At 39.6% G+C, this 24131-nt stretch overlaps 1 protein-coding gene across 2 annotated transcripts in view; it reads right to left on the bottom strand.

Annotated features, from left to right (window-relative positions):
• Positions 1-24131, bottom strand: part of LOC134287589 (nipped-B protein-like) — a 38812-nt gene that overhangs the window by 1359 nt on the left and 13322 nt on the right. For both annotated transcript variants that reach the window (XM_062849666.1, XM_062849667.1), the window contains exons 8-14: positions 21444-21619; positions 21204-21379; positions 20852-21127; positions 20548-20783; positions 20333-20484; positions 19956-20266; positions 19718-19883 (exon numbers count right to left, since the gene is read on the bottom strand). In XM_062849666.1, coding sequence (XP_062705650.1) covers positions 19718-19883; positions 19956-20266; positions 20333-20484; positions 20548-20783; positions 20852-21127; positions 21204-21379; positions 21444-21619 — 1493 coding nt within the window. The remainder of the gene's footprint in view (positions 1-19717; positions 19884-19955; positions 20267-20332; positions 20485-20547; positions 20784-20851; positions 21128-21203; positions 21380-21443; positions 21620-24131) is intronic.

Genomic DNA, 24131 nt, shown 5'->3' with positions numbered 1-24131 from the left:
ATCGGGAGGCTACGGTGGGCGGGTCACGTCATCAGGATGTCGGATAGCAACTCGACTAAAATGGATCTCGAGAGTCATCCGACCGGTACAAGAAGACCTGGAGAGCAGCGAGCTAGGTGCGTCGACCAGGAGGACGATCTGCGAACCCTACGCAGAGTGCGGAACTGGAGACAAACAGCCATGGACCGAGTGGAATGGAGACGGCTACTATGTACAGCAGAGGCCACTCCGGCCTTCGCCTGATCGGTAAGGTAAGGTAAGTGTAGGCACCAAACTTTGCGCAGTGCCAAACATTGCACATTTGGGGTGTAAAACTACTCCTTTAAAGCCAATTTTTTCTACATTCATATTTTTCACACATGCCCAAGATCGCTAGCTAGTATGCCATGGGAAAAAGTTTCAGGTATCAGAAGGCCGGCTCCAGAGGCACGTTGTCCTCCATTTGGGACATTTGTCATTTGGCATAAGGCCGTTTGGCATAAGCTCACTTAGTATAAAGACATTTGCCGTAACGGTCATTTGGCATAATAAAGAAGGGTGCAATTCTATTATGCCAAGTGTCCATTATACCAAGTGACCTAATGCCAAACGACTTTATGGCGAATGTCCCGCTCCCCATTGACTGTGATCGACCTGCGGGGAAGGCGTCCAGCTGCATGCTTTCTAGTGAAGAGCATAAATTTCCCTACATTCAGTTCGATATACCACTTTTGTTAGAACCCTTCATTCATCGCTGTTTGGACATAAGTAACGACGATTTGCGGATCTTTGTCCGAAAAAATAAGCCGTGTCATTCGCAAAGAACGCGTTTGATACGCCATCTACCATCAGAACATCAGAAGTGAAGACGTTGCAGAAAATTGGGCTCAGGGCTAATCATTACATCACGCCAAAGAGGAGAGCGAGACATTTGGCAAAAAGTCATTTGCCATAAGGTCATTTGGCATAAAGACATTTGGCATAATAGACCATAATAGACACTTGTTGGCATAATAAAGAAGGGTGTGTATTTCGAGTATGACAAACAGGGTGTGTACTCAAAACTCAAAATAAAAATCCCTGAGTTTTCCAGGTTTTTCTAGGGGATATTTTGTATGTTTACAATTTAAAAAAAACCCAAATTTTCTAAAAGTTTAATAATTTTCAAAAACAATACAAACTTATTCCCAAAAATTAAGTAAACATCTTTCAAAATTTTTGAGAGTTGTTGCTGGGATTTGTACAAGAGTGCCTTCCTGAATTTCCGCAGTTTTTCACGAGATATCTGTTGGAGTACCTCCTGATATTTCTTCCAGAGTTTCTCGCTGGATTCCTCCTTCCATTGAAAATGGATCCATCCAAAATTATTCAAAATTCCTTCATGAATATAGCATAGCGATAGTTTCCCGATATTTCTCTTGGATTTCCTCACGGAATTTCGCCCGTAGCTGCTCCCAGGATTCCATGAGGGTTTCAGACTTCCTTCTTCGACGTCTTTAATATCTCCCTCTTTTTTTCTATCCCTATCCTACTCCTGTCGATATGTCTTCAATAAGACTTTACTTTATTTATACGAGAATGATTTCACTTGGATTCCTTCGAAAATTTCACCGGGAATTTCTTATAAGGCATCGCTTCCCAACCTTTGCTCCCATGATCCCCAGTCGGTTATCCCCCCGCTTTTCATAGAACAATCGCAGCATGCTTGCAAGCAGTAGGACAGATCGATGAGGTACTAGATTTGTAGTAATGAACTGAATTTTTGTATGGTGAGAAGGTAAATTCTCCGTTTCTGCAATGAAATGTTGCAAAAAGCGTGGGTATTATGATTCCTTGCCTAATTTGATGCTGATTGAGCAAAACTTTGGGCAATAGTGTTGTTGTTTTCTCCATTTCTTGCAACATAAACAACATAGTTATCCGAAGTTTTGCTCAAACAGCATCAAATTAGGCAAGGAATCATAATACCCACGCTTTTTCAGGGTGTCTACTCCTAAGACGAAATAAAATTCCCTGAGTTTTCCAGGTTTTTCCAGAGGGCAATTTTAAATATTAATGAATCAAAAATTAGCCTAATTTTTATAAAATTTCAATACTTCTAAAAAAATATACAATAATATCCTCAAAACTTAAAATAAAAAATTAAGGCAAAATGTGCAATATTTATTATTTAAGAGATTCCACTAAATCGCTGCATTCTTAAAAAAAAACCTGTTTGACAAAAATCTTTCGAAAATAATGGAAAAATCGATTGAGGATTATTTCTAAACTTTTCCCAAGGTTCTTTTGGGTTAATTGCAAAAAAATGCTCTGACATTTCCACCTACAATGACATTCAAATACTCTAAAAAATCAGGAAAAAAACATTCACGAGTTCAATCAGTAATTCCACAGACTATACTGCCTGTGATCGCATAACTGTCCCATATGAATAGAAAATCTAGCAAATATGGGACTGATATGCGGTCATAGGCAGTATATGACAGTTAAATTCCATACACAGTTTTGAATTTGAACTTGGATGTTTGTACTGTGCTGGTGGTGTAGTAATGTTGAGATTTTGAAATTCTACCCATGATTCTTCCTTCAAATCCGTCCAGAATTCCCCCTTTAAATTCATTCAGTTTCTCGCAGTTTTCTCTTGAAATTATCAAAGATTTTCGTTTCTGGCTTTCTACAGTTTTCCCAAGTACAACCAGAGGTTTTACGCATTTCTGATATTCTACTAACTATTTACGTATTATCCTGCTAGAGTACGTACCCCCGGGCTTACTTTCAGAGTTTCTCGCTGGATTCCTCCTGTAGATTTTTCCAAATGTTTTCCTAAGTTCTTCCAGGAATTTCTCTTAGTGGTTTCGGGACAGATTCCAAAAGTTTCTCTAGGGATTTTTGCAAAAGTTCTTCCAGGGATTTTTCCCAAGGAAGTTATTAGATATTCCTCGTGGATTTCCTCTCGGGATTAATTTTAGAGGTTTTCAGAGCTCCTCCTTGAATTTCCTTAATATTTCCTCCTGGGATTGGTCCCAGAACTTTTTCCCGAGACATCCCATTTTCTCTCTGGGTTTCTTCCTTAGTTCTTCTCAATAAGTCTTTGCAAAGATTTTCGCAAAATTTGACCGAGATTTCTTCAGATACTTCTCAAGGAAGAATTTCTTACAAGAAATCTCGTAAGTTATCCCAGGAGATATTCTGAGAAAAACTCTTGGAAAAAATCCAGCAAGAACTCCGGGAGTAATTTTTAAAGAAAGAGCATCCAGAATCTCGGGATAATTTGTGGTACAGGTTCAGGGCCCATATAGCCGAGGCGGTAAACGCACGGGTATTCAGCATGACCATGCTGAGGGTGACGGGTTCGATTCCCGGTCGGTCCAGGATCTTTTCGTAAAGGAAATTTCCTTGACTTCCTTGGGCATAGAGTATCTTCGTGCCTGCCACACGATATACACATGCAAAATGGTCATTGGCAGAGGAAGCTCTCAGTTAATAACTGTGGAAGTGCTCATAGAACACTAAGCTGAGAAGCAGGCTTTGTCTTAGTGAGGACGTTACGCCAAGAAGAGAAGAGAAGAGGAGGTTCTGGGAAGAGCTCTGGAAATATGAAAATCTGTAAGAAAATAATCTTAGGTGGATCACTGCAAGAAATTAGATAATCAACTACAAGGAAAAGCTTTGGAAAATATCCGAAAAAAAAATCACGGAACGAACTTCATAAGAAACACCAGCAGAAATCCCAGAAGACTCTCTAAAATATCTGAGAAGAAAGTCCAGGATAAATTTAAAAAAACTCTGAGACATCCCAGAATCAACACCGGAAGGAATCTTTCTCTCAGAAGCTCCGAGAAATCTCAAAAGAAATCCCGCGACAATATTTGGGATATACAGCTGAAACTTCTGTGGAAATCCAATATCGGAAATATTTTGAAGAAATCACAGGAGAGACTTCGGAAGAAATCCCGGAAGGAGTTCCCGCAGAAAATTAGTGAAAAATTCATGTAACCGTTGGAGGACCTTTAGTAGAAATCCCAGGAATAACTCCTTCAAGAGGATTTCCGAGAGAAACTCTAACAGAAATTCCGCAACAATATCTGCGGTATATCCTGAGAGAAACTATTGTGGAGATCTCGGGATGAATCCTGGTAGAACCCACGGGAGCAATATTAGGAAAATTTCTAGTGAAATTCACTATGATCCCCGTAAAAATTCCAGAAGAAATCAATCGGAATTGCGCAAGATTCTCAGGGAAGAATCCCGGAAAGAAATGTTCGAATCTAAGAAAAAGGCTGGTAGGAATCCGGCAGAATTTTCGGAAGGAATACCAAAACAAATGGCGTGAAAAAATACGGAAGAAATCTTGTAAAAAAACTTCAAAGAAATTCCAGAAAAAAACGCTGACAGAATTTCTAAAAAAAAAAAACGACCCAATGTTTTATTGTTTTTTTTTTGCATTGGTCCAAAATTTCCCTGAGTCTTCACGATATTCCCTGAGTCTTCACGATATTCCCTGAGTATTCCAGGTTTTTCCCTGTCAAATAAAATTCCCTGAGGATTCCCGGTTTTCCAGGTTTTTCCAGGTAGTAGACACCCTGTTTTTGCTCCATTTCATTGCAGAAACGGAGAATTGCCCTTCTCACCATACAAAAATTCAGCTCATTACTACAAATCTAGTACTACACCGAACGTGCCCCGTTGGGGGTCGCGATACAAGGGTTGGGAAACCGTGTTATAAGGAATTTCGTAAGTTATTCCGGGACACATTCTGAGGAAAACCCGTGAAAAAATCTTTGCAAGAACTCTGGGAATATCTGGTTAAGAAATCCCTATGTGATAGCCATATACATCTAAGTACATCTAAGTAGTCGCGAAGTGGTTGTTAGGAGGATAATAAAGTGTGTATTCAAAATGTCAAGAAGTGCTGATTTTCTGGTGTCGTTATTTCTCCAAATTATAATGGTGGAAAAGTATAATCATATGAATAACAAATCGAATTACCACATCTGGCGACGAGGAGTAATCGGAATAGATAAAAATCAGGTATTTACAAAAGATAAAATGGGAACAAATTACAATTCTGTCACTTCCGGGTCGGGAGGACATTGCATTTGGATCAGGAAATACAGTCCATGGAACTCCATGGAAACAGGCGACAGCCGCTGCGAAAAAGCAGAAAAAACTAAGGCATGGTAAATGCTAATTTCAGGCGATAGCCGCTGCACTACGCAGAAAATTAGGCGATAGCCGCTGCAATTCGCAGGAAAACAGGCGATAGCCGCTGCATTACGCAGAAAATGAGGCGATAGCCGCTGCAATTCGCAGGAAAACAGACGATAGCCGCTGCATTACGCAGAAAATTAGGCGATAGCCGCTGCAATTCGCAGGAAAACAGGCGATAGCCGCTGCATTACGCAGAAAATTAGGCGATAGCCGCTACATTAGTAGAAAAGGAGGATAACTGCTGAGACATTGCATGAGAAATGGCAATGGTTACAACTTTGAAACTATTTGACAGTTATGAAAATAAAAATACTCAGGCAAAGCCTACTTGACGAGTGGTCAAAAGATACACTTAAAAAGGCATCGTGGATGATATTTGTATGGTACTGTAAAAAAATACAAGATTTGAAATGACTGAAAATTAAAAAAAATGGGAATAAATAAGTGGTTGTTATTCTTAATTCTGCTAAAGAATTGCGCTAGAAACACAACGCTGGCGTACTGCACGTTCAGCGTGCCTATTTGGTTCATATTGGTACCAAGATCTCAATACAGATAACTATCAGCAATTATATTAAATGCATTATGGTGCATTGTGCATTCATGTACAGAGATTAATTTTACATTCAAAGTAAGACGGAGTGCAAATATATAATTATCCGTAATGCCAACTAAAAAAAAACTCATGAATACGTGTATTACATTTCATTAAAAAAAAACAAGGAGACTGTTATGAGTCATAGCTTAAATAAAGAATAACAAGTGTTCATACCGAGGAACGGATGTTGTAGGATGTTTAGAGCACATGCCTAGCACGCTGAGGACTTGGGATCAAATCCCTATTCCGACAATCTCACAAAAATGCGGAAGTAAAGCATGGGTCCTGAGAATCTACTCTATAAAACAGTGCTGAAATACGCTATAAAATTCGACACATTACTTGAGACGAGATCCATTTATATTGAGGCGAATCAATGTAACACTCTTTTGGTTGTTAAGCAATACCTTATATAAAGATTACAAAATAATTTTGTTTAACATGGTACATTTATTTTGGTTTGTGCAATTGAACAATAACATTAACTTTGTATTATAATTATCAGTACATAGTATCAATGCGTAAAATAGGTAAATAGTGAAAAAAATGAGGTAATATCAAAACATTGTTTCATATTACACCTACATATACTGAATACAAAAAGTGGAGGTTAAATTAATCGTAATGTCAAATTCCACTTCGTATTCTACCGAATTTTCACCAATAGTATCAATATTATATTTATTGGATGGTTTCAATTTATTATTTTTACACTGTACTGTGTTCCGCAATCGACCTAAGGAAACAATATATAATGAGCAGAAAACCGATGCATACTGCGAGTTGGTATCAACATTCTGATGAAACGAGCTAGTAATATGTTCACCTAATTTTGCTTGACAGGTAATGTTTGTTCACATAATTCCACAAGTAACTCCGCTTGGTATTCTTGCATTGCAATATGTTCTAAACGCACACAGTTGAGGGCAGAAAATACTATAAAATTGGTGACACATCGGAACTGAATTACAGGTTTAATGTGTATTTGATTTTCTATATTTTCTTTCTGTCTGTCACTTTATAGAAAATGTTTCGAACAGATGATAGAGATGATAAAATATATAATATGTAAATAACATACACATAAATACTAACACTTTAAGAATACATAGAAAAACAGCTAATTACAGCATTACACCAGTTTTCTCACCATAGTGATTAAAAGGTATTTTTTTCTAAAATTTTTAATTTTGATTGGGTACAAATGTTTGTATAATAAGCTATTGAAGTCATTGTTTTTTTTTACTGAGAATTATCCTTAACATAAAAAGGTTGAAATAAGTTAAAACAGATGGTTTTCAAGTACTTGATTCACATTCAGGATCGTGCAATTTCGAAAGGAAAACATGACGTACGAAAGCTGTAGCAAATCGTTTTCCATACGAAGGGACTGCTATGATGCTTCATCTCTCACCCAGCAACACACTCGTTCGCTGCTGCTACAGAAACAAGTGTGTATGAAACATGGAATGACATACTTGGATTTTCGTTTCATTTATGAGTCATTGAAATACTTCAACATGCTAAAAACACTATTTAAACCGAATTTTTCAATAGTGGTGCACGCCAACAGAATGATAATTATGTTTTATGAAAGAGGATTACAAATTCGACCACTTAAATCCAATTAATCGGCGCCCGTAACCATTGAGAGACTAGCGCGCACCAGTGAGACACTGATGCTCTGCCGGGTGAAGCACAAGCAATGCGACCGGGTGGGAGACTACCGAGTGCTACGATGAACGGAAAAGTTTTTTTTTAACGAACGAGTGATTAGAAAAATGTATGAAACGGTTGAAGTGACTCATTCAAATGTAGTATGGAAGTGTATCATTGAAACGAAATTGTACGCCCCTGTTCACATTGTTATTGAATTTCCAATGCAGCAGCAATGCTTCGATATTTATTACAAGTATAGATAAATAAATTCTACACTTAAACAAAAAAATCACGTATTAAAAAAAGCCTACATATATACAAAATGAAATATTGTTGTATGCCACATTGGCACGAGAATGGATCAACGAATTAACATAACTTCTCACTGTTTCATTCGTTCAATTGAAAACATAAATAATTGAGAGAAGTAATCGGGAGAGCAATAAAAACGTGATAATTTAGTTAACAGAAGCTCTTTTCACTTAATCATCACATGTATCTAAATATAGTACATTGATGACCCTTCTGCCAATGATTTGAATTTTGAAACACGCAATTTTAAAGAATTACTGTATGATTTGTCTCTACTCGATCCTAGATTTTAGAATTCACAGTTTAATTGCATTACTACTTGTTATGTTCATATTTTAGGAAACAAAACAAACAGTGCTGCAGTCTTTTGTATTCAATAGAAAAAAAAAACAATGTGAAGAGGTAAATTGATTCCATAATAATAATGACAGCATGTTCTATTGAAGTTGAATATTGAATTGTCGGTTTAAAGCATCCTTCTGATCAACAATGTTGTAAGTCTCTGAGAACATCTATATTTATATACACTTTTTAGAATGACAAAGTTTAAACAATCTGTTACAATATTGCGGAAAGAATCATTTAAAATTCATATAAAAAAAACACTATCATAACTAAATTGAATAAAGTTGATATAAATTTCGTATTAATTGAAATATGCATATGTACATACTTCTTATGAATTGTGCGGAAATTATTATTACTTATTTAGTTCATGAATTTATCTATTATATATTTCTTTATAAAATTGTATCATCTATTGATATGCGGCCAATTCCCGTAAACAAAGTTTTCTGTGGGGTAGAGTAACTCAACAGGAATTTAAGAACAAGTCTCTGAAAGCAGTTTTGGATTTGTTCAACAATAGCAAATCTGTGAACCTTGCAAGAGTGAACAGGGTATGCTCCAGCATCAATGATACTATTAATAAAACTAGCGGTGTAAAGGGTAAAAAAATAACTTCGGGACATGTGCAAACTGTATGTCTTTTAACATTAAAATTTAAAATTGAGTTTAATTTCAGAGATCAATAAGTTAGATGCCATTGCTAGCTTTTAAGCTCTGTTGCGCAGTTCGCTCTTGGAGAAAATACGTTCGATATGGATGATTAGGAAGCTTATGAAAATATCCAAGAATGCAGAATACGATCGCTAATTTGAAGAAATCGGATTCGAACTGAAGCACCTTGAGATACTCCAAATAACATAAAATGAATGATTACTCTCAAATAAAAAAAAACGATAGAAAAGGAGATGTGATAGCCATATACATCTAAGTACATCTAAGTAGTCTAGAAGTGGTTGTTAGGAGGATAATAAAGTGTGTATTCAAAATGTCAAGAAGTGCTGATTTTCTGGTGTCGTTATTTCTCCAAATTATAATGGTGGAAAAGTATAATCATATGAATAACAAATCGAATTACCACACCCTAAAAGAGTAACCATAATCTCGGGACAATTTTCGGTAAAGTTTCTGGGAAGAGTTCTGGGAATAAAGCAGAAAAAATCTGTAAAAAAATGTTAGCTGGCACTGCAAGAAATCTAACACATCTACGAGGAACAGCCTGGCTCTGAAATAAATAACGGGAAGAATTCAATGAGAAATGTCAGCAATAGCTCCTGTAGAAAACCCAGAAGACATTCCAGAAAAAAAAATCTTAGGATAAACTTCAGGGTAAATTAAAAAAAAAATCTAAAAGACATCTAAGATCAGCACTGGCAGGAATCTTCTAAGAAAAGTTCCAGGAGAAACTCCTAGAGAAATCTCAGGTATAACTTCAAAATAAACCACGCGAGAAACTTTAACCCGTATCCGCCCAACAGAAAGAAAAAAAATCAAATGGCTGCCATTTCGTCAATTTTCAACCGATTTCTTTCATTTTTTGACCATTGCATTGTTTTGATGCCTAGTTTTAGGAAACCTATTGGTCATTTTTAAATTGTCCGACTATCCGGAGTTATTCCGGTGAGTCACTGGGTCACATCCGATAAAAATGACCCCAACTTCCTTTCGCCACTCAATTTCTTAGAGTAACTGCTAAAAATCCAGTTTCATTTCAACAAATTTTCATAATCTAGACCGCAGTGATATTTTCAGAAGCAAATTAGGCGATGTAACCAGTTCCAGGCTGGATCCCTGCTTGGAATCTACTCCAGGGACCCTCAGGGAACCGGCCCAAGAGCGGTCAAATATTATTTTTCGTTCAAGTTTAGCAATATGGGTATCAAACTTCAACATTTTCTAATACCAGTTAGAAAACGGTCACTAGAAGATGTTTTGCGCACATTGGCCACCGGGAGGACCGATCCGGTGATCCCACGCGGAACAAGATGTCGGTCATTTTGAAAACTGTTTGCATCCTACACTGGGCAGAACGCTAGTGCTCTGGATAACCATCCTAGAGGTTTCGTATCTTCAGAGAAATGTCTTGTAACAGTTTTTACCATAATCTGGTTATCAAATACTTGATCTAGATAAGTTGAAACTGATCTAGATCAGTTCTATCTTTTCATAGAAGTGTCCTCGAAGAAAATTTTCTTCTGCAAAGATGTTCATACTGCTGTTTTTGATATTTCTTCCGAAGGCACCTGGACTGTAAAATGTAAACAAAAGGCACAGTGGGCCACTTCATGAAAAATGTAAAAAAAATCATGTTTGATCAATTTTTCATGAAAAAATATTCTAAAAGAATGCTTTTACTGCACGTTTGCAACCGTATCCGCCCAACAGAAAACAAAATATTTAAATGGCTGCCTTTTCGTCAATTTTTAACCGATTTCTTTTATCTTAGAACCATTTGAATCGTATTGATGCCTACTTTTAGGAATCCTGTTGGTCATTTTTGGATTGTCCGCCTTTCCGGAGTTCCCTTTGGGGCTAAATTTCTTAGTCTAAATGCTCAAATTCCAGTTATTTTTCAACGAATTTTCACAGAATGATACTTTCAGAAGCAAATTAGGCTTCCCATACTTGGATTTTTCTCCAGAGCCCTCAGGGAACCGGTCCAAGTGTGGTCAAATATTATTTTTGTCCGAGTTTAGCAATATGGGTATCAAACTTCATCATTTTCTGCTGCCAGATAGGAAATGGTCATCAGAAGTTTTTTTGGGCATATTGGTCTCAGGTAATTCTGTTCCGATGATCCCCCGGGTAGCTAGATATCGGCTCTTTTAAAAATAGCTTGCGTCTCGATGGTATAAATGTCTAACTTCGGCATATGCAAAGTTCGTTTGATATACAGTTATGAGCAAATGTTTCTGCGATATTAGCCTCCCAGAGTACCGTTCCGATGACCCCTGAGGAACTAGACATGGGCCGTTCAAAAACCACGTAGACTTTTAGGGAGGGATGTCTGATCAAAGTTTATGCTCCATAATTTCGAATTTTTGAATGAACGAAAGTCTAAAAGTGGGTAGGGATGTTTTGAGATAGAGTATCTTCGTGCCTGCCACACGATAACATGCAAAATGATCATTGGCAGAGGAAGCTCTCAGTTAATAACTGAGCTGAGAAGCAGGCTTTGTCCCAGTGAGGAAGTTACGCCAAGAAGAGAGAAAAGAGATAGGGTGTTTTAAGATGACCAAAATTCGGTCTACGTGATTTATGAACGACCCCAAATAAAACAGTAGTATTACGGGAAAAGCACGATTGTCGACGTTTCCAACACGAAGATGTGAAAATGACGTTATTCTATGTTCTGCAAAGTTGTTACATATTTGACACTATACACACGAAAGACAGCCCCGGTGTTTCCCCGGGAAATCTGCATCCGGAGAAATTGAAGTATGCCGCAGCACATCAGTATGGGCATTTTTTTTTCTAACCAATTGGTACTACGGTTTCGAAATGTCGTCTATTCAAGGCATGCATTGTTTGAAAGAATGTTTCGGTGTTATCCCGTGGTGAGGGGGCGTGTATTTTTCAATACGGCTCATTTTAGAAGCTCAACCTGAGAATTTGACATATGAAAAACTTGTGCCGCTAGAAATTGAAATATACCGTACCACATACGAAATCTATTACTTCATTTGTTTTTCAACACAAGTGTGTACTCCCACTGAACCTGTTATGTGGTGGCTTGTCAGTTTTACAAGAAAAACCCAGATTAATCCACCTAGTGGTGATAGTGCCTTTCTCGTCGAATTTGTGCTCAAGATTTTTCCGTCTACGTAAGCCGAAGTGTTCTGAAGAATACTCTGGAACGAAACAAATTTAATTTTCTTTTTTTGTCCCAGTGCTCGTTTACCCATTAATTGGGGAATTACTTTTCGTCAAACGAAAAATTCGCCATTGAGCCACTGGGTGCTATGTGTGTTGTCTGTTGTCTCGTCTATGCAATGTTCAGTCTGTGCAGCCTCTGGCTGAAGACGGTGTAGTGTCTATATTAAATTGGGAAGTGATAAATAATAAAAATGTGTTTGATGCAAAAATAACCGAACAATTAATCGCTTGACTCATGGGATTTTCTAAGGAATTGTCTGGAAGACTCTTATTTCACCTTCAAATTTTAAAATTTCTTGATTTATTTATTTGTGCCCTTCCCACTTTTAGACGTTCGTCCATTCAAAATTTCGAAATTATGGAGCATAAACTTTGACCAGACCTCCCTCCCTAAAAGTCTACGTGGTTTTTGAACGGCCCTTGTCTAGTTCCTCAGGCGTCATCGGAACGGTACTCTGGGAGGCTAATATCGCAGAAACATCTGCTCATAACTGTATACCAAACGAACTTTGTATATGCTGAAGTTAGACATTTATACCATCGAGACGCAAGCAATTTTCAAAATAGCCGATATCTAGCTACCCGGGGGATCATCGGAACAGAATTACCTGAGGCCAATATGCCCAAAAAACTTCTAATGACTATTTCCTATCTGGCAGCAGAAAATGATGAAGTTTGATACCCATATTGCTAAACTCGGACAAAAATAATATTTGACCACACTTGGACCGGTTCCCTGAGGGCTCTGGAGTAAAATCCAAGTATGGGAAGCCTAATTTGCTTCTGAAAGTATCATTCTGTGAAAATTCGTTGAAAAATATCTGGAATTTGAGCATTTAGTCTAAGAAATTTAGCCCCAAAGGGAACTCCGGAAAGGCGAACAATCCAAAAATGACCAACAGGATTCCTAAAAGTAGGCATCAATACGATTCAAATGATTCTAAGATAAAAGAAATCGGTTAAAAATTGACGAAAAGGCAGCCATTTGAATATTTTGTTTTCTGTTGGGCGGATACGGTTGCAAACGTGCAGTAAAAGCATTCTTTTAGAATATTGTTTCATGAAAAATTGATCAAACATGATTTTTTTTACATTACTTACATACTTCTATGAAAAGATAGAACTGATCTAGATCAGTTTCAACTTATCTAGATCAAGTATTAGATAACCAGATTATAGTAAAAACTACAAGACTTACAAGACATTTCTCTGAAGATACGAAACCTCTAGGATGGTTATCCAGAGCACTAGCGTTCTGCCCAGTGTAGGATGCAAACAGTTTTCAAAATGACCGACATCTTGTTCCGCGTGGGATCACCGGATCGGTCCTCTCGGTGGCCAATGTGCGCAAAACATCTTCTAGTGATCGTTTTCTAACTGGTATTAGAAAATGTTGAAGTTTGATACCCATATTGCTAAACTTGAACGAAAAATAATATTTGACCGCTCTTGGGCCGGTTCCCTGAGGGTCCCTGGAGTAGATTCCAAGCAGGGATCCAGCCTGGAACTGGTTACATCGCCTAATTTGCTTCTGAAAATATCACTGCGGTCTAGATTATGAAAATTTGTTAAAATGAAACTGGATTTTCAGCAGTTACTCTAAGAAATTGAGTGGCGGAAGGAAGTTGGGGTCATTTTTACCGGATGTGACCCAGTGACTCACCAGAATAACTCCGGATAATCGGACAATTCAAAAGTGACCAATAGGTTTCCTAAAACTAGGCATCAAAACAATGCAATGGTCAAAAAATGAAAGAAATCGGTTGAAAATTGACGAAATGGCAGCCATTTGATTTTTTTTCTTTCTGTTGGGCGGAAACGGGTTAAGAAATATCCCAACTGAAACTCCTGTGTAAAACTAGGAAAGAACTCTAGAAGAAAGAAATTTCCTTGAAAATATTACAAGAAAAACTTTGGAAGACATCTCGGGAAGAACAGTTACTCCTGCAGAAAATTCATGAAAAACTTCTTAAGAAATTCTTGCGGGTTCTCTGATGGTTCTCGTACTCTCGGAAAGGCCGCTGAAATTCGTAGTCCAACTAGTACGGTATGGTACCGAGCCATTTGGGCAGTGGCTGGTATTTTATGCAGTTTTTCGCTGTACCTAAGTCAATTCAAAACCAATTTACTTGAAATTTTGTACACAGCTAGATACTACACGTATCTTGGTGCATTCCTATAAATTTGTCAATTGATTTAAAATTAACTAAGTTACAGCAGAAAAGTGCCCAAAATAGAAACCCGGCCGATATGGTTCCACTACCCTATATGATTTCTTTCCAAATCGTCTTTATGTAGTTTTTCCATTTTACTGAAAAATCAACTTTTGGCACTTAGAATAGGTCATTTGAAACCAGATTATAAACTTCGTGAAAATGCAGAAGGACTGTCTTTCGATTTGCGGCATTGCAGTACAAAAAACCTAACTAATGATGTACCAATGGTTCTACTACTCTTAGAATGGCACTATCCCGAATGTTACATCAACTCGAATACCATTAGCTCGAATTTCAGAAAAACATTTAAACTCACATATGATTCTAACAGATTTTCTATTGCTTGTTTTAATAATTGATGATTCTGTCGAAATGTATGGCAACAATGATAATTACCGCTGTTATTATCTACATGATATCGTTTAATAGATATTTTCTATCTATTATATGGCACATATACTGTACTTTCAAAGGCCCCTATAGCTACAGCCATAGCTGTACGCTGAGAAGCAGGCTTTGTCCCAGTTGTGACGTTACGCCAAGAAGATGGAGAAAAGGCTGTACTTTCAAGTTCTCCTATTTCATAAGTGCATAAACTGAGGTAATCGAGTTAATTAAATCCGGGATTGAGATATTCAACTTATTGGAGTTCAGATCAATGGTACATGCAGGACTCGGGCTATGATCGCTAATTTAAGAAAATCAGTACCAATTAACACATGTAGATTATTGTTTCTATTACAGCGGTATCTAAAGATGGTACGACGATACTCTTGGTACGGAGGAAGGAATCACCGGGCGATATCAAGGAACACGCATCAACTTCGAAAGGAGTTTTAGACTGCAAGTTAATAGACGGAGAGATTTCATTGGATCGAAACACGAATGTAGAGATTCAAACTGCTCTACATGTATGCTTCAGCACACGGTGTATTATATTTTTCATGCTAGGATCCAACTGCTCGAACTGTCTATTGAAGTTTGTTGATAAAGAAGAGAGGTTCTTCGAAACTAAAATTGAACCGAAACTAAATACTTTCCTGGACGACTATTTCCTGAAGAAAATTACGGACAAGCAGGTTCTGATAAAGCAATAGCACTGATTTTTTATAACATCGCACTTCAGGAACATGGAAAGCATTATCGCGATAATCGATCGTGGTTCGTGTATCAATGAATAAATTTTCCAGTACAGATATACACAAATCATTTTTTTTTTCAATGTTTTATTTCCTGTTTATTTGTCACAAGTCGCATATAGGGTATGTGTGCCATCAGTAATATCATGGGACAAACATCAAATTCTCGCTCCGGTTGACTTTTTCGATTCCATTTAGGTCTCATATGAACTGTGCAAAATTTCAGCGCAATCGGTGAAACTATAATTTAGCGCAAGCGGTTCAAAGTTTTCTTAGGATTTACTATGGGAAAAGTCACACTTTCAGATAAAAATTCGCAGGGGACGCCCCTTGTCTCGTTAAATCAAATCGATCAACGCTTCTTGTAGAAAAATCATTTATGAAACTTTCCTTCGAAGACCGCAAAACAATTGGATGCTTGTGCAAAAGTTATTGATTTATTACCGATTAGTGATCCAACGAACGGCTTTTTGTTTTGTTTTATCAGCAGCACTGCTGCTGCCGTTGCTGCATGGGGTGGCGGGTGGCATCACCACCCCCAGAAACAGCAGCAGCCAAGGCAGCAGCTACAGTGATGCTGATAAAACAAAACAAAAAGCCGTTCATCGGATCACCAATCGTAATATGCAAACGATCTCCAATGTACGCTGAAACCGGTGGTAATAATATTTTTTTTTGGGGTCTAAGACAGTGCTAAAAAGTGGATAGGTGAATTCATTTTCTTTCCAAAATAAATATTGACATTTTTGTTTGAATTCGGATAAACATATATCTCGCACACATACTAATGCACCGTCAATGATAACTATTACACTAATACATAAGCAAGTTGAAAAGACGAGTGCCTGGCTATATCACCTTAAGAAATTCTTGCGGGTTCTCTGATGGTTCTCGTACTCTTTATATGCATACGAGTTCTTATAAAGAATTCGTTATATATTCTGGTAGAAATCCTATACAAATTTCTTTGAGCAAAACAAAAAATCCCACAAGCCCCTCGAAGCAATACCGGGAAGAAATTCTGTAGCATCCTGTGAAAAGCTCCAAGAGAAATCGGTTGGAATTCAGGGATCCAGGAAAAAAATTGTGGAAAAAAATTGAAAAAGAAGTACCTACCAAGACAAACGGCATGAAAAATACGGAATGAATTTTGTGAGAAACCCTGGAAAGGATTCCACGAGGTACATTCATTTCATTCATTTATTTAGTATTACATCAAATTCAAGATAAAACTGAATCAACAATATTTCTCCATAATACACGGTTCGTGGCTGCCGCTCTCCATCCTCGGTCGCGCCCAATGCTCGCCAAGTCACGTTCCACCTGGTCCGCCCATCGTGCTCTCTGCGCTCCACGCCTTCTTGTGCCAACCGGATCAGTTGCAAACACCAGCTTTGCAGGGTTGTTGTCCGGCATTCTTGCAACATGCCCTGCCCACCGTATCCTTCCGGCTTTGGCCACCTTCTGGATGCTGGGTTCGCCGTAAAGTGCAGCGAGCTCGTGGTTCATTCTTCTCCGCCACACACCGTTTTCCTGCACACCACCGAAGATCGTCCTTAGCACGCGTCGCTCGAAAACCCCGAGTGCTTGCAGGTCCTCCTCGAGCATGGTCCATGTCTCGTGCCCGTAGAGGATTACCGGTCTTATTAGCGTTTTGTACATGGTGCATTTGGTGCGTGGGTGAATCTTTTTCGACCGCAGTTTCTTCTGGAGCCCGTAGTAGGCCCGACTTCCGCTGATGATGCGCCTCCGAATTTCACGGCTCACGTTGTTGTCAGCCGTCAGTAAGGATCCGAGGTAGACGAATTCCTCCACCACCTCGAAAGTATCCCCGTCTATCGTAACATTACTACCCAGACGGATCCGGTCGTTTTCGGTTCCGCCTACCAGCATGTACTTTGTTTTTGAGGCATTCACCACCAGTCCGACCTTTGCTGCTTCGCGTTTCAGGCGGGTGTACAGCTCTGCCACCGTTCCAAATGTTCTTGCAATAATGTCCATGTCGTCCGCAAAGCACACAAATTGACCGGATTTTGTGAAAATCGTTCCTCGGCTGTTGAGCCCGGCTCGTCGCATCACACCTTCCAGAGCGATGTTGAAGAGTAGGCATGAGAGTCCATCACCTTGTCTCAGTCCCCGGCGAGATTCAAATGAATTGGATAGTTCACCCGAAACCCTTACGCAGTTTTGCACACCGTCCATCGTTGCTTTAATCAGTCTAGTCAGCTTCCCAGGAAAGCCGTTTTCGTCCATGATTCTCCATAGCTCTGCGCGGTCGATACTGTCGTATGCCGCTTTGAAGTCGATGAACAGGTGATGCGTTGGGACCTGGTATTCACGGCATTTCTGGAGGATTTGCCGTACGGTAAAGATCTGGTCCGTTGTCGACCGGCCGTCGATGAAGCCGGCCGGTTTTCGTGCACATGTAGAGTATGGATCAAGGTATCTTCTGATTTTTTTAAGTAGTGGAAAATGTTTTTCGTTTTTGCAGAAACCATTTTTGAACAAAATTTCACGAAAAAATGGTTTCTGCAAAAATGGAAAACATTTTCCACCTCAAAAAAAATCAGAAGATACCTTGATCCATACTCTACGTGTGCACGAAAACCGATTTCAAAAATATTGCTTCGTTATTTAATAAAAAATCAAAAACCGAAAAAAATGAGAAAATGCTTCCAGTTTCACCTTAATCAATTCTAACGACTAATGTGTATCTGGGAAAGGACCAGTTTAAGAAAACCAATGAGCAATGGTTTGTAGTTATTGTTACATGTTTTTCACAATTGTTTTTATGACTTTATTTTTATGGGTAAATGAGTTAGTTGTATTTGGTGAAGCAATACCATCTTTAACAATCGCAGATAGTGTCTAAATTAATAAAGGCTTAATTATTCTTAGTCATAACTCCCCTCTCCTCCAACTCAATGTTTTTGTAACTGAAACACCCATCTTGTTGTGATTTTCTGTCAAAAAAAATGATATTGAAAAAAAAAATAAATAAAATAAAAAAATGTCAGATTGTGACCATCACGGTATCAATAAACCCCCCCATATTCCGCTCCTCCTTCCCCTATCATCACGTGTCTTAGTGAAAGCCTCTTACTAGAATGAGGATTACCTGAAATCAATTTGAATTACGTGAAGATAAAATATAAACTTCAAACAATATCACTTCCTCCGCAACCATGCGGCTCCATTGTGACCTGATAGAAAAAAAAAATTTTTTCGTGCTTAGCGCAAAAATGCGCAAACAGTGACCTATACAGCCAAAAACTAAGCAAAATTGCACGTCAGGTCTGGGATACGGCGTCGTTTTCTGATGTTTCCTAAACAAGTACTAAATCTTTTTAATACGAAGTTTTTCTTCAAAATTTCATTAAAGGTAATATTTTTGCATGTTGTAAAAACATAATAATTTTGTGATTAGATTCCAAACAAACCCTGAAATGTAATGGTTATTTATACCCAAAAACACCAATAATATAGTCACATTATCCAAATCTTCCTGAGTTTTACAACGAGCTTATGAAGAAAGCTCATAAAATAAAGACAAATATCACTAGTAAAGTACCACACAAAACCTCAACTTTGAAAAAATCTACAAGACTCAACTTTTGACCAAATGACTTGAAAATTTTGGGTTTTCTTAGTTGAAGTATCTATTATGAAAGAAAAATATTAGACAAATAAAAAATTGAAGTCGATTTTTGAGGTTTTGTCCGGCTTCCGGCCACTGTGCAGTGGATACGGAGATCGGGAGTTCGATTCCAAGTACTTAAATTATTCAATTTTAAAAGCAATTTTAAAGTTAATTACAGTTGCACATGTATTCCATCACGGTATCCATAACCTAGTTGTATGTAATCGATAAATTTGGGGATGCTGTATAACTATCATTTAACAACTGTGAAAAGGCTGAAAAAGCGCCTTCTCAATATGTTATTCAGTTAGTAATTACATAGGAGTCGAGAAAAGAGCTATGACTTGGTGGCATAGAAGCTGCTCGCATAGTAGATAAATGTGGGTTAAGTTTGCCAGATTCATTGGTATAGGGCTTGCTTCTATGCGTCCATATAACACAGTAACTCAGCATCCAACCGTATTAAGGACGCTTTGTTGACGTTTACATTCACAATAAATGTTAGTTGGGAATCGCCATGTTTCTCACTGACGCTCTTGCGTCAGATTTTCATACTACATGTGTGTAGAACTGAATGCCAAAGCTTCTAGTGTACTCACTATATCGGATAAGTACGGGTTGGTTTGGTTTCGAACTGATCTGGATGTGGTTTTTATCAAAACAGCTTTGCAGCTGTTAAGCTGACCAATAGCACACATGATTAAGCTTACTGACCAGTAGAAGATCAATAAATTGTACTCACCAATCCGTGATACCGTAGATATCCTTCAAATGCTGCTTGAGTATTAGTAAAAGCATGCAGCCCTGCGCCGAGGTTATGCAGTTCTGCAGTTCCGTGGTGTCCTCTGGTAGTCGACTGAGAATCACATCCTGGTCATCGTCGTCATCATCTTCCAATGGGTTCGGTGCTGCAAGAAAGCAATCGTGGTTCACGTAAGTTTCTTCTTCCGTAATGTTCTAAACTGCCCAGATCTACTTACGCTGGTCCGGGTTGTTCTCCGCACCAGGCGGAGGTTTTAATCCCTCGCGAAAGGTAGCCAACAGATTGGTACCGGTGACGGATATCAGCACATCAATATGATGGATTATGTACAGCGGCTCGTCCTGCACCATGTACGGAAAGTAGGCCAGATTGTCCGCCAGGTAAAGCATCTGCTGCAGTGAGATCTTCCCGTCGTCGAACTGTTTGGTAATGGACTGAACGAGCGCCCTCCGCTGGGGTTTGGTATTGCGCAGCAAAGTGTACAGGAAACCGTTTAGCGCACTCGGTGGCTCTTGCGGGTCTTTGATTCTGTCGTGGAAGGATGTACGAGAATAAGCATGGAAAGTCATGGAAATATAGATGAGTTCGTCGTACCTATATCCTCTAACTATACTACTGTCGTCTAGTTTCTGTAACAAGACTTGTAATTCGTACGAGTACTGCAAACCGGCGTGAGATTTCATATTTACAAAGCCCGGATACTGCTTGTCAATCTCCTGGAGATGACGATCTGCACTATGTGCAACCTGTGTGAACGAATGAAGCACGTTTGTAATTTGGACAAAGAATCCGATGGTTTCGTCGCTTACCTCTCTTTCTGGGTCCGTACTTAAACATATTAGGAAAGGAACTATTTGCACTGGATGTACCAGACCCTGCCGCAGCACAATCTCCACCACCCGCATTGCCCACATTCGTACGCCGGTGTCCCGGTGCAGGAAACTCCGCAGGATCTCCTTCAGATAGATCTGAATCACCCTACTCGCCATACCGGACGACACATCGCCCATCTCTTTCAAATCTTCGGTTTGTGATTGCTTGGCCCCTGTGGCGAGTAAACGAAGTAACAAATTAAAAAAATGAGGATTGTTGTAAAATCACATTTCAACGTACATTCTTTGTCGTTGCGAACCATCTTGTTCTCCTCCTCGGTCAGATACATTAGAATGTTCTTCAGGACGACTATTTTCATCTCGGTCAGTACGGTGTCCTGCGTGAGCAGATAGTTGTAGTAATCCCGCAGTTCCTGCTTCGTCAGATATTCGTAGTTTTTCACACAGAAATTGCCCATCGACAGTAGTGTTTCCTTGCAAATCTCACTATGACTACACGACAGAAAAAATGCCAACGTACTGTACACATCCTCGCAGATATTGGCCGGTAGCGCTCCTGTTCGAAAGAAAATTTATGTTTAAGAAGCTTGCACTAAGATGGAATGGCACTTTATCGATCAGAATCAAATTACCTTGTGCGTCGTCTTCGCCGCCGTAAACATCTGGCTGCTTGAAGTCAAAATACCGCATGATTAATCCTACCGTATAAATACTTCGCCTAAACTGGGGCCTATACAGTTGCTCTATTGGGATCGACGGATCGGAGATTAACTTCTCTTTACTAGATACTAATCCCTTATAGTAAAATCTGGAAATAAATCAATAGGAATAGTTACGATTCGAGTGAAACAGCCCTCTAGGTTTAGACTCACTTCGAAAAACAGTCTCGTATTAATGTGTAATTCTTGGTAATTTTATTTACAACCGCCGACAGACAGGACACACAACTCAGCACCACTGCTTGACTCTGCGTCACGATGAGCATCATGAGATGCGATTCGAGATCAGCAAGGAAAATCTCGCTGGGATGTTCCATCAAGGGCACCACCTGCAACGGAAAAGAACATTTCCGGTTTTCTGAAATTTCACCTTTCGTACACTGATACAGCTTCCGCTCGATAACTGGGTTTTGACGAAAGTTCAGTTAGCGAGCGCCGCTCGATAACTGGACTGAGCTCCCGAAGCCGGAGGCTATTGTTATATTTTGTTTTGTTTACTGATTTGCAAAATGTGAGGTTAAATTTCGTTTATTTTTGACAGACAACTGGACTTTGGTCCAGTTATCGAGCGCCCAGTTAAAAAGCAGTCCAGTTAAATAGCAGTCAGTTATCGAGCGGATGCGATTTTATAACATTTCGCGGTAAACCACTTCGCGGTAACCTATTTCGCGGTGTGCCATTTCGCGGTATGACATTTCGCGGATGATACCATTTCGCGGTATGCCGTTTCGCGGTCTATACCGTTTCGCGGTGGACCACTTTGCGGTCTGCACCGTTTCGCGGTCAGCCATTTCGCGGTTTGTATTAATTCGAAAAAAAAACTGCTAATGTGTTGTAATAATGTTATGTAGCTTTTGGTTGACCCTTAGTTTGTAATTTGTCAACGCTCCCTTCTGGAGTCACGCACACTAGCAATCGGTCATAGCTAGACAGAATGTGTAGAGACTTTGTATCGTACGGACGCAGTGAATAAAGCTCTTGTTAATTTGTTAAACCAGTGTTTTCGTTCGTATTAAAACATGGTGTCAGAAGCAAAAGGCTTCTAGAAGTGTTTCCGGCGTCATTAAATCGCGGAAGTTGGAATCGAGGAGAAACACGAGCTCGGGGAGTGAAAAATCATTTGCCTCGGTTCGAATAACGGTGTCCGTCGGCGTGTTCGAGAGTGATCCGGTCGGAGCCGGTGCGGCAGCCATATTTTTTCGCGTCTTGCCGAGTGTTGTGTGTTTTCCCGGACGGTATCAAAATGAACAACGAACAGTTCGAGCGCTTCATGCAATTGCAGAACGGTGCATTGCGCGAAATTGTGAAATCGTTCCAGAATGTTCAAGTGCAGCAGCAACAGCAGCAGCCAGCTGGGCAGCAGCAAAATTTGCAAATGGCTGCCAATTCGACAGCTTCGTCTGTCCCGCTTCCTCCACCGCTCGAGCTTAGTGGAGACATGGAGGAAAATTTTGAATTTTTTTCTACGAACTGGAAAAATTACGCGAGTGCAATGGGAATGGATGAGTGGCCCGTGGACCATGACAAGCAGAAAACCAGTATTTTGTTGTCGGTAATCGGTAGTGCGGCGCTCAAAAAGTATTTTAATTTTGGGTTAACGGATGCACAGCGGCTTTCCCCAGATGTGGCGCTGCAAGCTATAAAAGCGAAAGTAGTGCGCGAAAGAAACAAAATCGTGGATTGGTTCGAGTTTTTTTCGCTCATGCAGCAGCCTGTGGAATTGATCGATGACTATGTGGCGCGTTTGAAAAGTTTGGCCAAGTTGTGTAAATTCGGTGCACTTGAAGAAGATTTGATCGTGTACAAAATCGTTACCTCAAACAAATGGCAGAAATTGCGCGCGAAGATGCTGACGATGCCAAACTTGACGGAAGTGAAGGTCGTTGATCTATGTCGAGCAGAAGAAATCGCAGAAAAACATGCTAGTGCAATGGGGGCGTGCAGTGTTGAAGTGAACATGGTGAAGAAGAAGCATTTCAAATGCAAATACTGCGGTGATCGGCATGAATTTGCGAAGGGGGTTTGCCCGGCACTGGGAAAGAAGTGCAATGTGTGTGGGGGCAAGAATCATTTCGCGAAAGTATGCAAGTTGGACCGAAAGCAAAAGGGCAAAAGCCGCAGAAAAGTGAAGAAAGTGCAAGAAGAAAGTTGTGACTCTGACGATACGGAAAGTGTGAACAGTGATAATGGTGAATCGGAGAGCAGCAGTGATGAAGCAGTAATTGGAAAAGTGTATGATTTTTCGGAATCTGGCGGAAATGTGCTGGCGGATGTGGAGCTGTTCATTGGCGGCAAATGGAAAATCGTGCAGTGCGAGTTGGACACCGGAGCCAATACCAGTCTGGTTGGCATTGACTGGATTAAAGGAATGGCCGGCTGTGATCAACTGCAGCTGTTGCCTTCAAAATTCCGGCTGCAGAGCTTCGGTGGTGGAACCATACCGGTGCTAGGTGAAGTAAGGTTGCCATGTAAGAGGAGAAACCGTAAGTACACACTCGCATTGCAAGTCGTTGATGTTCCCCATAAGCCGCTCTTATCCGCAAAAGTTTGCAAAACGCTGGGCTTCATTAAATTCTGTAACTCGGTTTCGATCACCTCACCACCTTCGGAGGAACATCTTTTGAACGTGTATCGCATCAAAGCCCAGCAAATCGTTGACCAACACAGCAATATCTTCGAGGGGTACGGTAAATTCCCTGGTGTTGTATCGTTGGAGGTGGATCCGGATGTCACACCGTCAATTCAGCAACCACGGCGGGTACCAATAGCAATGCGCGACAAGCTGAAAAAGGAACTAAGAAAGCTGGAACAAGATGGCCTTATCATCAAGGAGACTCAGCA

The sequence above is a fragment of the Aedes albopictus genome, chromosome 2 (assembly GCF_035046485.1).
Source record: "Aedes albopictus strain Foshan chromosome 2, AalbF5, whole genome shotgun sequence".
Classification (NCBI taxonomy): domain Eukaryota; kingdom Metazoa; phylum Arthropoda; class Insecta; order Diptera; family Culicidae; genus Aedes; species Aedes albopictus.
Note: the sequence above shows the minus strand (reverse complement) of the source record. Positions and strands in the feature narration are given on the sequence as shown.